Source organism: Pygocentrus nattereri, chromosome 9, assembly GCF_015220715.1.
Source record: "Pygocentrus nattereri isolate fPygNat1 chromosome 9, fPygNat1.pri, whole genome shotgun sequence".
NCBI classification, from domain to species: Eukaryota; Metazoa; Chordata; class Actinopteri; order Characiformes; family Serrasalmidae; genus Pygocentrus; species Pygocentrus nattereri.
Window position 1 is genome coordinate 40,702,207 of NC_051219.1, and position 13,097 is coordinate 40,715,303.

Sequence of the window (13,097 nt, forward strand, 5' to 3'; positions counted from 1 at the left end):
GTGAACAGTACTTTCATATCATATCAAGGCACCGAAATCAGCGAGTCAGTTCGACCTCGCTGTGTTACTCACTAAATGAGTCAGACTCAGGATGAACAACTGTACGAACGCGTAAGAGAGAGAAAGTCTTCCAGGCGCATTAAGAGAAAAATGTGAATAATAACGCACAATCCAACCTCATTAGTCAAACGAGGTTCGTCTGATATTTTACCATGTGGCGTTTAACGTTACGTAAGTTAACGCGGACGCAAACATCGATTCGACTCAGTTGGACGTGCGAGTCGGCTCGACCGGTTCATTAAAAACGAACCGATTCAAACGAGTGATTCACTGGGTTCAGGAGCTGGACATCTGTGCGGCGGAGAGAGCTGAGAGAGGAAAACGCGGAGGGAGACTCTGGGAAGAGAAGACGGACAGACGGCGAAATGGGAGTCGAGATTGAGACCATAACCCCCGGCGACGGTAAATAAAGCAGAGACAGTTACGCTGAAAATGTCCCTTGTGTTTATGTTTAGTACAGCCCCGGTGTTTTCTGAGGTTTTGCTCGTTTTCCTCTCGCTCTCCTCTTCACAGGAAGGACTTTTCCCAAAAAAGGACAGACCTGTGTGGTGCATTATGTTGGTGAGTTGTGCACTAAAGCGTTTTACCTCACTGTTCCGCTGGACGCCCGGCATTTTTCACCATAAACCGCGTATAAGTTACGTAAAGCCGAGTAAGTTGCCGCTGTCGGCTGTTTGAATCAGTAGCTGAGTTAGTGTTGGTTTGGAGATGTGATGCAGGTTTCATCACCACATCCAAACGAAGCGTCATATTCGTGTCCAGTCCGAGCAGAGAAGATGCTACAGCCTGTTTTTAAGGAAGCTGAGGGCTCCTACTCACCAGCTCCTTCTATGCAGCTGCACCATTTAAGGTGGAACGGGAGACTGTGAAGAAGAAGCCAACTTCAGCCTCGTTGGCGACCGAGGACAGTAAACAGTGAAGGGAAGGAGGGGAGGTGGGCTTTTCTGCTGTTGAGTCCTGTGTTGTATTACAGTGGGCTCACCCATCATAGACCGGCGAGACAGGGGTGGTTTTAAGCCCTCGTCTGCCCCCCTGGCTTTGCTGGACAGAAGGGATTAGCTAACGCTGTCTGTCTGTCTGTCTGGGCTCTCCTGGGATGTTGTGCTGTGTTTCGGTCAGCAGTCTGTCTGGCTAGAACGAGCAAGCCGGTAGTTTGCCAGCCTAGATGCTGAAGCACATCTTCCTCAGACTCACGTTTGGGCAGATAAGAAAAGACAGCGGTCTCTGCCGTCGCTGGGAACTCAGAGAGAGACTGTGGTATTTGGTATTTGATTATGTAAGTCTGAAATGCCTCTGGAGGGCAGCTTTGAAATCATTTCAGACGTAAGAGTCTATAGAAGAATCCGTTTGTTGGCCTAACAGCAGTTTCTTCCTCTCTATATACGCCGGTCAAGCACAATATTATGACCACCTCCTTGTTTCTACACTCATTGTCCACTTTATCAGCTCCACTTACTGTACAGCTGCACTTTGTAGCTCTACAGTTACAGACTGTAGTCCATCTGTTTCTCTGATACTCTGTTACCCTGTTCTTCAGTGGTCAGGACCCCCGTGGACCCTCACAGAGCAGGTACTATTTGGGTGGTGGATCATTCTCAGCACTGCAGTGAGACTGACGTGGTGTTGGTGTGTTAAAGTGTGTTGTGCTGGTCTGAGTGGAGGTTTTAAACACCTGAGAACAGTCCACCAACCAAAAATATCCAGCCAACAGCGTCCTGTGACCACTGATGAAGGACTAGAGGATGACCCAACACAAACTGTGCAGCTGCAGATGAGCTGTCGTCTCTGGCTTTACATCTACAAGGTGGACTGACAAGGTAGGAGTGTCTAATAGAGTGGACAGTGAGTGGACACAGTGTTTAAAAACTCCAGCAGCACTGCTGTGTCTGATCCACTCAGACCAGCGCAAAACACACTAACACACCACCACCACATCAGTGTTACTGCAGTGCTGAGAATGATCCACCACCCAAATAGTACCTGCTCTGTGAGGGTCCATGGGGGTCCTGACCACTGAAGAACAGGGTAACAGAGTATCAGAGAAACAGATGGACTACAGTCTGAAACTGTAGAACTACAAAGTGCAGCTATTCAGTAAGTGGAGCTGATCAAATGGACAATGAGCGTAGAAACGAGGAGGTGGTCATCATGTTATGCCTGATTGTGGTGTACGTGGTACCTAGTTGAAGATGGTTCTATAAGGGTTCTGTAGTAAAGGGAATGATTCTATTTAGAAACACAAGTTCTACATAGAACTATTTCATGCTTAAATGGTTCTTCAGATCGATGGAGAACTTAATGTATATGGTTCTGTATGGAACCTTTTTGAAAATGGTTCTATATAGCATGATATAGAACCACTGTTATAAGCTTGACTTGCAAGTCGCTAAAACTGATGGTGTGAACGGCTTGTACGCCCTTCAAATGGATGGGTTCTTTAGTAAGGAAAATGGTTCTAGAGAGAATCATGAACACTAAAAGAACCCTTTGTGTGCTTAAAGGGTTCTTGAGAATGTGCTGTAGATGGTTCTATATGGAACCTTTTTGAAAATGTCTCTGTGCAGCACCCAAAAGAGTTCTACTGTTACGATGTCAAGCTTGTAACAATAGAGGAACCTATTTGGGTGCTATAAAGATCACTTTTTAAAAAAAATGTTCTGTAGAGAACCATCTACAGCACATTCTCCATCAATCTGAGGAACCCTCTCATGATGCGAAGCACGCTTTATTTAAGCAAAGGATTCTTTGACTGTCGATGGTCCTTTAAAGAATCATTTTATTTACCAAAGAACCCTCGGAGAACCATCTTAAAGTGTAATATCTACTAAAATCCAGCAGCATCTGACTGTGACCCACATATGAGACGGATGACTTTCGGGCGTAAAGCATCTTCCTATTTGCCACCTTTGAATAAGAAGCAGATTTCAGCTTCATCATATTTGTGCTATTTGCAGGCTCAGAGAAGAAGCTGTGGGCTTCACATACACTCGCCATTATCTGGTTAGGGGTAGAAAGCAATACTGACATATCTGTCAATATATGGCTCATTTCTGTTTTTACTGTTTAATAAAAATATTTTAGATTTATTTTAAAAGTGAAGGGACGTCTAGAATAATACACCATTGTTAATCTAAGCATATATTACTTAAGCATATAAACTGGTTTTATGTGGAAATATATACATATATACATGCAGTATACCATGATATGAAAACTGTCTGTAATCTTAGTAACTATAACATATGTAAATTTGTTTTTGTTTACATGATTAATTTATGTGAAGTTAATTACCATGTTTTTTTGGTGTTTTTCTCTTCATTGTTCCAAACTTTTTCCCCTGTTTTTTCTTATTTATCCTCCACCACTGGCCCTCCAAAGAAAACAAAACAACTGAGGTATGAACCGAAACGTGGCTGAAAAATACAGGTTTGAACCAAACCGTGCCTTTGGAGAACTGTTACCCCCCTACGTCTGGGTGTGGAAAGCTTGAATAACCACTCTTTGGATCAGTAGTGAACAAAAACTCACATTGAACCTTTAGGTGGATGGGCTACAACAGCAGAAATCCACATGAGATTCCACAGGTGTCAGCCAAGAGCAGGAATCTGAGGTTACAGTGGGCAGACTTACCCAAACCCGAACAGTTTAAGATGGGACGTATATGACCCAGTCTAACGAATCACAGTTTCTGCTGCAACATGCAGATTGTAGGGTCAGAATTTGGCATAAACAGCCTGGATCCGTGAACCCGATCTGTCTTAACGAGCTGCTGGTGCAATGCTGCCTCATCACAAAGCACCAATAAACGTAAACTGGTTCCATTGAATCAAAGGCCTTCCGAGTCACCAGATCGGAATTCAATAGAGCACCTTTGGGATGTGGGAGATGAGGAGATTTGTAACATGAATGCAGAGATTATGTGATGCATTGATGTCAACATGGGCCAGAATCAGTGAAGAATGTGCAATCCATGCCACTGTTCAGCGTCGCCCCTTCTCTCCTGATTTTTGCTCCATTTTGGCGAACAAGAAAGCATGGCGACACTTTGCTGCGAATGTGGCTTTGGAAAATTGCTGTCTTGCATCATTCTTCGAGGAAGGCAGCAGCTCCTGTAATGGATGTTGGCGTGTGACTAAGAAGTGTAAAATACAGGCCTGCTTGAATGAGTTCATTGTGCTTTCTCAGCCATTCAACATTAATTAGTGGCTCAGATGTGCATGTCCTGTGAATCATTGCCGCTAAACATGGGGACACACAGCCAGATTCGTGTGGGACAGCTGGCAGGGCTATTTCGGTGGCACTAAGAATCCTTCCCTGTGTAGCCACCCCTGAAACACACACAGGCCAAAATCTGGGGACAGTAGATTCAGCATTGCTGCTATACATTCTTGAGTGCACAGTGTCTGATGCATTGCATAATAGCTGCTTTAGGGGGGCGCCAGTTTCATGTTTGTGTCTACTGTCGGTTTATAAAAGATGCAGAAATGTTGGGCTTTTCCAACACAAAGCTCCCTTCCCTTTTCTTGTCGTTTGCTCTCCAACTCCAGGCTCTCTGACAGACGGCCGGAAGTTCGACTCTTCCCGTGACCGTGACAAGCCCTTCAAGTTCAAGATTGGTAAACAGGAAGTGATCCGTGGCTGGGAGGAAGGTGTTGTGCAGGTGTGTGATGACCCATAGTGATACAAACCTGACCACAAATTTTTATGAAGAAAAAAATAATAATCAAGAAGTTTCTTCATTCTGTGATGAAACACTGCACAGTGCTTCTTACTGGACAGTCAGAAAGCCATATCTGCCCCACATAACCGTCTCTTTCGGGGCTTTGGCCTGATCCTCGCCGGGGAGCACATGCATGTTTTACTGGCTTAACCTACATCAGAAATGACTTTCTTTCCTGGAAGATATTAAACATTTATTAGTCATAGTCCTCCTTTTTGCTTGTTGTGATTCATGAGTGTAGTTCTCCTATTGGGCTAGCTGGGGTCAGTAATGAGTCAGTGGAGCGGTTATGTAATGTTGATTGATGCAGTGTGCTGCCTTCCGCTGCAAGAGTGCTCTTTAGTGTCCACTCTAGTGGAATAACACTAGAGAAGTGCTCAGCCTTTTCAGGAGTGCCTGTTCTTAGTTTAAATCAGTATTGGTACATTAAAATTGTCCATCTGTGTCAAAAGACAAAAAAAAAAAATACTCAAGCAGTGATATTAGGGCATGTATTCATGAAATCCACACATTACCAGTCCTGTAAATGGATATTTATTGGACTTTTAAACAACCAGATGTAAAATTAGGGATGTGCATTTTAACCATTGCTATTCATCAGTATCTGAATTTGTGGATGAACAGCTTCAAAAAGTCCACTGCGATAAATATCCCATTGCAGCTTTTTATCACAGGTCTGAAGTATTCTTCGGGGGCAGCATGGGGCATGGGAAGTATATCCAGAGGGGAAGGGTAGTGGTGGGACGTGATGTTATTCACATATATATGGAAATCTGAGCTCACCTCTGTATACTTTTTACTTAATTGGGTATTAAAGTAAGGCATGTGTGGTTAATTGATAAAGAAATAAGTTATTGACTTGTAACTGAGAATGTGGTGCAGAAATGAAACACAAGCCGCTGATGTAGCGCCTGACAGAGGACCCTTTGCATAATATGACACAATACAAAATATTTCGGAAACTGTTTAACAAATAACAGTGTAAAAAAGTGGATATTGCTAAAACGAGTGGCTGTCTATATACTGGAAGGGTTGCCCAAGTATAGCCTACGTGAGGGGAAAAAAAATGATATTGTTATGAATGAAAAAACATCAACCATTTATTTACTGGGTTGCATCTATCATAAAATGCGATTCTTACTTGATCTTTCAGTAGATTTGTTGAAATATCTTTGTTTTTGGGATGTAATGTATTGCTAAGGATGCACCATGATATTGGAAACATCAGTATTGGCAGATATTTACTTTAAAAAAGATCAGTATTGAACAGAAGCTTAGATTTGACTGATGTTTTAAACCCATCCATCCATTTTCTAAGCCACTTCTCCCTCAGGGTTGCGGGGGGGGTGCTGGAGTGGACAGGTCGCCAGTCCATCACAGGGCAGACAGACAGACATACACAATCACTCGCACCCAGGGGCAATGTAGCGTGTCAAATTGGCCTGACTGGATGTCTTTGGACTGTGGGAGGACACCGGAGAACCCGGAGGAAACCCATGCAGACCCGGGGAGAACATAAAAACTCCACACAGAGAGGACCCCGGTCACCCGGCCGGGGAATCGAACCCAGGCCTTCCGCGCTACCCACCACGCCACCGTGCCACCCCCACATTTTAAACCAATAATTAATAATATATTTATTGTACACCTAAAAAAGCAGATAGTTGTGCCGATGCTGGGCTACTACAGTAAAATAAACTAAAATATCACTAAGTGCTACATTTCTCTGATCTGTTCTAATTTCTACGTTTTATAAATGTTTTTGTGTCCGTATTGGCAGATATTTACTCGAAAAACATAATATGTTGATGTCGACCCAGAATGACTGTATTGGTGCATCCCCACATATTACTAGTTGACCTACATGATGACAACTTGTAGCTGCAGAACTTGTCATTGTTTTGTTTGAAATGCTTCCGGTTGTAGATCACTTAGATATAAAATATGCAGCTTATTTCATTTTTTAATATCAATACTACACACGAATATCTGATTAAGCAAAGAAATACAAGATGTGTTTGGATATTTGCAAACTTAGACTATAATAAGTCAAGCCAACAAAATAACCATAACCAAGACAGTTCAGGTGTCGGCATCGTATGTTGTATGTAAAACTGACCCATCTATGTTCTTGTGCATGGCTTTTAGATGAGCGTAGGCCAGAGAGCGAAACTGACCTGCTCTCCAGACTATGCCTATGGCAACAAGGGCCATCCTGGAATCATCCCACCAAACGCCACCCTCATCTTCGACGTGGAGCTTCTCAGTCTGGAGTGACGCATCCTCACTGCCTGTTCTTATTCATGCTTTTATTATTTGGTAGGTACCTCAGATACAGTCTTACTTTCACATTCCCTTTTAAAATTGTTATGGTTTGCAGAAACACATGAAATTAATCATTTCCCCCTTAAATTTAAAGCGAAAGTTTGGTAAAAAAAATCAAATATACACAATTTTCCCCTTACCACAAATGCAGTCATTCAGCAAAAATGTTTGATTTCTGAAATATGCTTCTTTAATTTTACACTGTAGCTACAAGGCTAAAATAGCTACCAATTTAACTAAAATAAATAAAAGTACCGATGAAATTCAGTCTTCACGATGGCTACTGCTATTGTTTGCAGCAAATAACATTTGCCCATGTTATATAGATAACTGTGTTGCAGTGTCAGAAACATAAGTATATATGTATAAATGCGATTCAGTCCTGGGGGCAGTCGTGGGCTGGAGGTTAGGGAACAGGCCCTGTGACTGGAAGGTCGCCGGTTTGATCCCCAGTGCGACAGTCCATGACTGAGGTGTCCTTGAGCAAGACACCTAACCCCCAACTGCCCCCCGGGCGCCGTGGATAGGGCTGCCAACTGCTCCGGGTTGCCCCTTAGTGTGTGTGTATTCACTAGTGTGTATGTGGTGTTTCACTTCACGGATGGGTTAAAGGCAGAGGTGGAATTTCCCCGTTTGTAGGATTAAAAAGTATCACTTAAAAAAATTCAAGTGCTGTGTGATGTTAGCTGTGTATTTCTTCCTGTGGGGTAGTAAAGTGTAGCCTACTTTTCGATGCTTTTTTTGATGCTTTTAAGTTCTTCAAATACAAGTAGCTCGTTTTAAAGCTTAGTAGTTTTTACAGAGAAATATCAGATCTGTAATGGCTGGTACTTAGTAAGGTTACAGTTTCAATATCGGTAAAAAAAATGGATGTCATGCCAAAGTCAGTTTATGAGGAGCCTGGCCGCTTCTTATTTCCCTCGTTACATCAAGAATGTGACTGTAAAACAGCACAGAGCGCCCGTGAGCAAGTCCTCAATGAATGGGGATGGCTGGAGCTAAACGGCTAAAAATGAAAAGTTAAAATAGTTTTTATTCACTCACCCAGAACTTTCCTTACATTTTTAGGAAGGATGTATCTTACTAAAAAAGTAAACTCACCTGTATATTTCTTTTTTTCTACCGTAAACAACTTTTCGGCAGTACAATGCTGGCATTACTGCTGCTGAGTGCTGACTGGTTGGCAAGCAGAGCAGCTCATTGACTGTTCATACTCACTGTCATAAACATACATGAGGCACCGTTTTAAACTCGATTTCAAAAGCGTCCAAAACCATAAAAGCGGCGTTAAAATGTTTTATGCTGTTCTGTGTTAAGGACATGGATGCATTTGTTTATTTTTAAAATGTTCAAGCATTTATAAACTATGATTTTACTCTCAGGCTCCATATTAACCCATTCATTTTGGACTCTCATTTTGGCATTTATTTAAGAAACCCAAAAGACATTACAGAGCGGTAATTCTCCTCTCTACAAGTTCTCTGGTCATGCCGTGTCTCAACATGGTTTGGTGCAAGTGTGTGGTGGTTTAGATATGATTCAGGTTGCACGATACTAATAGATGTATGCAAGCTTCTATTACCCGTTATCTTGGTAGCTACATTAGCCTAACAGCTCTGACTGAAAAACTAAAGAAGCAACTCAAACTAAAAACTAACTAATAAACACTGCACTTACACTGTAAGCAAGCAAGCAACGTTTATATAGCGCTTTTTACAATAGGTGTTGACACAAAGCAGCTTTACAGAACAATCAGTATTACAGAAAGAAAAAGAGAAAATCCGCGTTGAGCCCCCATGAGCGTCGCCAGTGGTGACCGTGGCAAGGAAACACTCCTTAAGGGCAAGAGGAAGAAACCTTGAGAGGAACCAAGACTCAGAAGGGGAAACTATCCTCCTCTGGTCGACACCGGACAGCAAACAGAGTTAGTATAAAGTATTATAGTACAAAGCGGGAAAAACAGGTGGGGCAGTGGTTAATTTGATTAGTTTATGATTTGCAGTGGCAGCAGAAGCATCTGAGGTGAGGACTGCACAGCGTCAATGCCAGTCCAGAAGGCTGGCGAGCAGGGGCACCCTGTCACCAAATTCATCTTTCAACCTGTTCAAAACACACCTAGATTTTTATTTATTCATACAAATAGATTTGGCAAGATACTCTGCACCCTTGCTAATTTGTGGCCACAGTTTGAATGTTTGTGCCTCATTAGGGAATGAAGGGTAATATACTGGACTACACTTGGACTTCTTTTTTCTGTGTGCTGTTTATACAAAATGGAACGTAACATCTTAGTTTCATAACGTTATCGTTATTCGAGAAGAACTTCTAGCTGTCTTATGATTATAAGGCTTATCCATATGGGCTTACTGCATAGTGACATGTTGACGTATGACACTTCCCTTACAGTCCAGTTTAAAAGTGGAGTAGTGATACAACCCCAATTCCAGTGAAGTTGGGACGTTGTGTAAAACATAAATAAAAACAGAATACGATGATTTGCAAATCCTTTTCAACCTATATTCAATTGAATACACAACAAAGACAAGATATTTAATGTTCAAACGGATAAACTTTATTGTTTTTTGTGATGCCTGCAACACGTTCCAAAGAAGTTGGGACAGGGGCGTGTTTACCACTGTTTTACATCAACTTTGCTTTTTAAAAACACTCAGTAAGCGTTTGGGAACTGAGGACACCAATTGTTGAAGCTTTGTAGGTGGAATTCTTTCCCATTCTTGCTTGATGTACAACTTCAGTTGCTCAGCAGTCCGGGGTCTCCGCTGTCGTATTTTGCGCTTCATAATGTTCCACACATTTTAAATGGGAGACCGGTCTGGACTGCAGGCAGGCCTGTCTAGTACCCACACTCTTTTACTACAAAGCCACGCTGTTGTAGCACGTGCACCCCTGCCATGGGCACTAACACACCCCCACACCATCAGAGATGCTGGCTTTTGAACTTTGCGCTGATAACAATCCGGACAGTCCTTTTCCTCTTTGGCCCAGAGGACACTACGTCCATGATTTCCAAAAACAATCTGAAATGTGGACTCGTCAGACCACAGGACACTTTTCCAATTTGCGTCAGTCCATCTCAGATGAGCTCGGGCCCAGAGAAGCCGGCGGCGTTTCTGGGTGGTGTTGATATGTGGCTTCGCTTTGCATGGCAGAGTTTTAACTTGCACTTGTAGATGGAGCGACTAACTGTGTTCACTGACAGTGGTTTTCTGAAGGGTTCCTGAGTGTTTCTGAGAGTTCCTGAGTTTGTTTGTTTGTTTGTTTACATAGCTTTTCAGGAGACTTTTGAAGCAAATCCATTTTTCAGCTTTCTGAGAAAAAAAAAGTTGGGTGACCGTGTAAGAGCAGTGTTTAGTAGCAACATTAGCCTAACGTTAGCCCAACCTAAAGAAGCGCACATCAGATATCAAACATGTCTTGGCTGATCAAGTACATCGGGGGGAAAGTGATATTAATTAACATTAATTAGTCATATTGATTGGGTTTTTCACCAAAGCAGTCCTACAAATAATCTTCTCAAAACAATTCTCATACACGCAAAAGTCAGACCAGAGTTCTTTAATGATGTAACCAACCTGTTATCCCTTTCTTACAGTTTGTCAGCTGTTTTGGACACGAGGAGAAATCTTGCAGCCTTGGAGAACTGCTGGGGATCTGGGTTTGAATCCAAAAGTTTTCTTGAGCGTAATGTTCCACCCTTTCCATCACTACTTTATCCCTAGTTTATTTATATCCTCATCAGTCTCCTGTATGTAACCATAGTGGTGGTTCATAGTGGTGGGACACTGTACTAACCTGGATTAAATGAACGTTTTATCTTTTCTCTTAACTCGAGCCATCGGTCACTAAAGGAACCCTTGTTGAACTGAAGGTTGTCCCTATGGTCTAAAGTAACCCACCACTTATATAGAACATATCCTGAAAGGTGTCTATATACTAGCCTTGTTATTTTGTTTGGGGTTGTGCATGATGAAACAAAGACCAATAAATCTAGGATAATTGTCACTTATTAACATATTTGCATGTTATAATTCAATAATAAACAGCCCTTCATGACTATTGGTGCGCTTTAGGCCAAGTGTTTGTGTGACTGAACAAATAGAAAGCACACGCCTCTTGCTGAATACTAAAGAATAGAGGATCACCTAGATTAGATGAACAAGCACCCACTCCTATTTCAGTTTAAACGCTGAGGCTTGCCTAGTGGACTTTGCTCTAGTTTATAGTCTTGATAATATTTAATTAGCTATACATTCGACACCTTATCACAGTTCAGTGTTTTGATGGAAAAAGCTCCTGCTGTGTAATATGTCTATGATACTATATTGACACCAGAAAATCGCCGTTGTCGGATGAAAACCTCGTATCTCCGTTTTTGTTGTTTTTCAGTTTTTGACTTAATTTGAAAATGCCTGGTTCCCTTTATATTGTGAGTAAATATCATGATGAACGGACTAAAAGAAACAACCCAAAATGACTTGGAAAAAAATCTGGTTCCATTGACTTACATGAAAATTAAAGTAGGTTTTTTCCTTCTCCTGTAAAGTGACTGTTTTGGAGATACGAGTTTTTCTTCCGACAAGAGTGAAGTGCTATTGTTGTACAGAAAGATGATCTGCCTGTATGTTTAAGCGAGCTTGTTTTAAATTAGGACACACTGATGTGTTTGAGTAGTGCTGAACAATTTACGGTCGGTGTGTTCCATGATCTGTGTTTATTTCTGACCCTTTTCGTTATAAAAGACATTGGCATGATGGTATTGTGTGTGCTATTTATAGACATGCTTATCATTTTCATATCATTTAATCAAAGTCAGCTACATTTTTAAGCAAACCATCAATGTCCTCTGCACTGTGTGCACATGAAATTGGAGTGATGCTCTTATTACAGCTTTGATGCCCAAAACTGGTAAAAAAAAAAAAAAGGTCTACAACTAAATTGCTACCTACAAAACTTTTTTGCATTAATATATATTTTTCAAATGCCAAGTTTTTAGGGCTAAAGAATTATAGGTGAGACTACAGTTTAAATTATTTTGCAAGTTGTCTATTAATATTAATAAGAACCACACTGCCTAGAAAAGCACTGTGTTTTGTTGGCCGGGGGGACAGAGGCAGTAGTGTTTTGTATGGCTGAATAAAAAGATGAAGTTTTGATGTAATGCAAATGTTTGAACAAATGACTTGAGTTGATGCTGTTTTCTATTGCTGAAGTTTAAGCATCAATGTATGTGGCTTTAATAGTACTTATGTGCGATGTATGTGCCGAGTGACATAAACAGGCCGTAAACCAATGAACAAGTGAAAATGCGCTATTGCAATAAATGCTTTTTATCCAGCTCGGGGAGTTGGCGGCTTTATTGTCTTTTGCTCTTTTTCTATTACAAAGTGTTGTAGGTGTCCAACAGAACCGCGACACGTTCTCCGATTTCATTTTCCTTTATTCCAGATGCTCAGGGAAAGCTGAACATGCGAAACGAACCTTTGGCATTTATTTACTTGTTTGTAAATGTTTTTGGTCAGAAGGCAAAAGAGTGTACACACACACACACACACACACACACACACACACACACACACACACACACACACACACACACACACACACACACACACACATACATACATACATACATACATACTATATATATATATATATATATATATATATGCAGAAAGAGAAAACCTACTTTACTTTTAATGCAAGTCAGTGGAACCAGACAAGTCTGCATTTTGGGCTGTTTCTTTTGGTCCATTCCTCATGAAATTTACACACAATATAAAAGGCAAAAATGGAGATACAAGGTTTTCTTCCGAGGTTTTTTCGACACCAGTGATATGTATGGAAACTGAGAATCTGAAGGAAAGATAAAAGCACATTTTAGATGATTTCAGAATAATGGACAGAGGTGTAGATGAGCAAAAAAAAAACAAAACACTGTAACATTAAAAATAAAGTTATAATAAAATTAATA

General features: G+C 41.3%; 1 protein-coding gene across 2 annotated transcripts; it reads left to right on the forward strand.

Annotated features, from left to right (window-relative positions):
• The first annotated feature begins 309 nt into the window (after positions 1-309).
• On the forward strand, positions 310-12,460 carry fkbp1ab (FKBP prolyl isomerase 1Ab). 2 transcript variants are annotated; one of them, XM_017710892.2, is made up of 5 exons: positions 310-462; positions 574-621; positions 4,608-4,720; positions 6,929-7,099; positions 10,719-12,460. In XM_017710892.2, the coding sequence occupies exons 1-4, from the start codon at positions 426-428 to the stop codon at positions 7,055-7,057; spliced, it is 327 nt and encodes a 108-aa protein (XP_017566381.1). In that variant the 5' UTR covers positions 310-425; the 3' UTR covers positions 7,058-7,099; positions 10,719-12,460. The 2 variants fall into 2 exon arrangements, with proteins under 2 accessions (XP_017566381.1, XP_037397409.1); XM_037541512.1 differs by lacking the exon at positions 574-621 and having other exon boundaries at positions 322-462.
• Positions 12,461-13,097: the final 637 nt, after the last annotated feature.

Coding starts and splice junctions, on each gene's coding strand:
- fkbp1ab (XM_017710892.2), top strand. CDS start 426: ATGGGAGTCGAGATTGAGACCATAACCCCCGGCGACG. Junction 463..573: donor GACCATAACCCCCGGCGACG/GTAAATAAAGCA, acceptor TCCTCTTCACAG/GAAGGACTTTTCCCAAAAAA. Junction 4,721..6,928: donor GGGAGGAAGGTGTTGTGCAG/GTGTGTGATGAC, acceptor CATGGCTTTTAG/ATGAGCGTAGGCCAGAGAGC.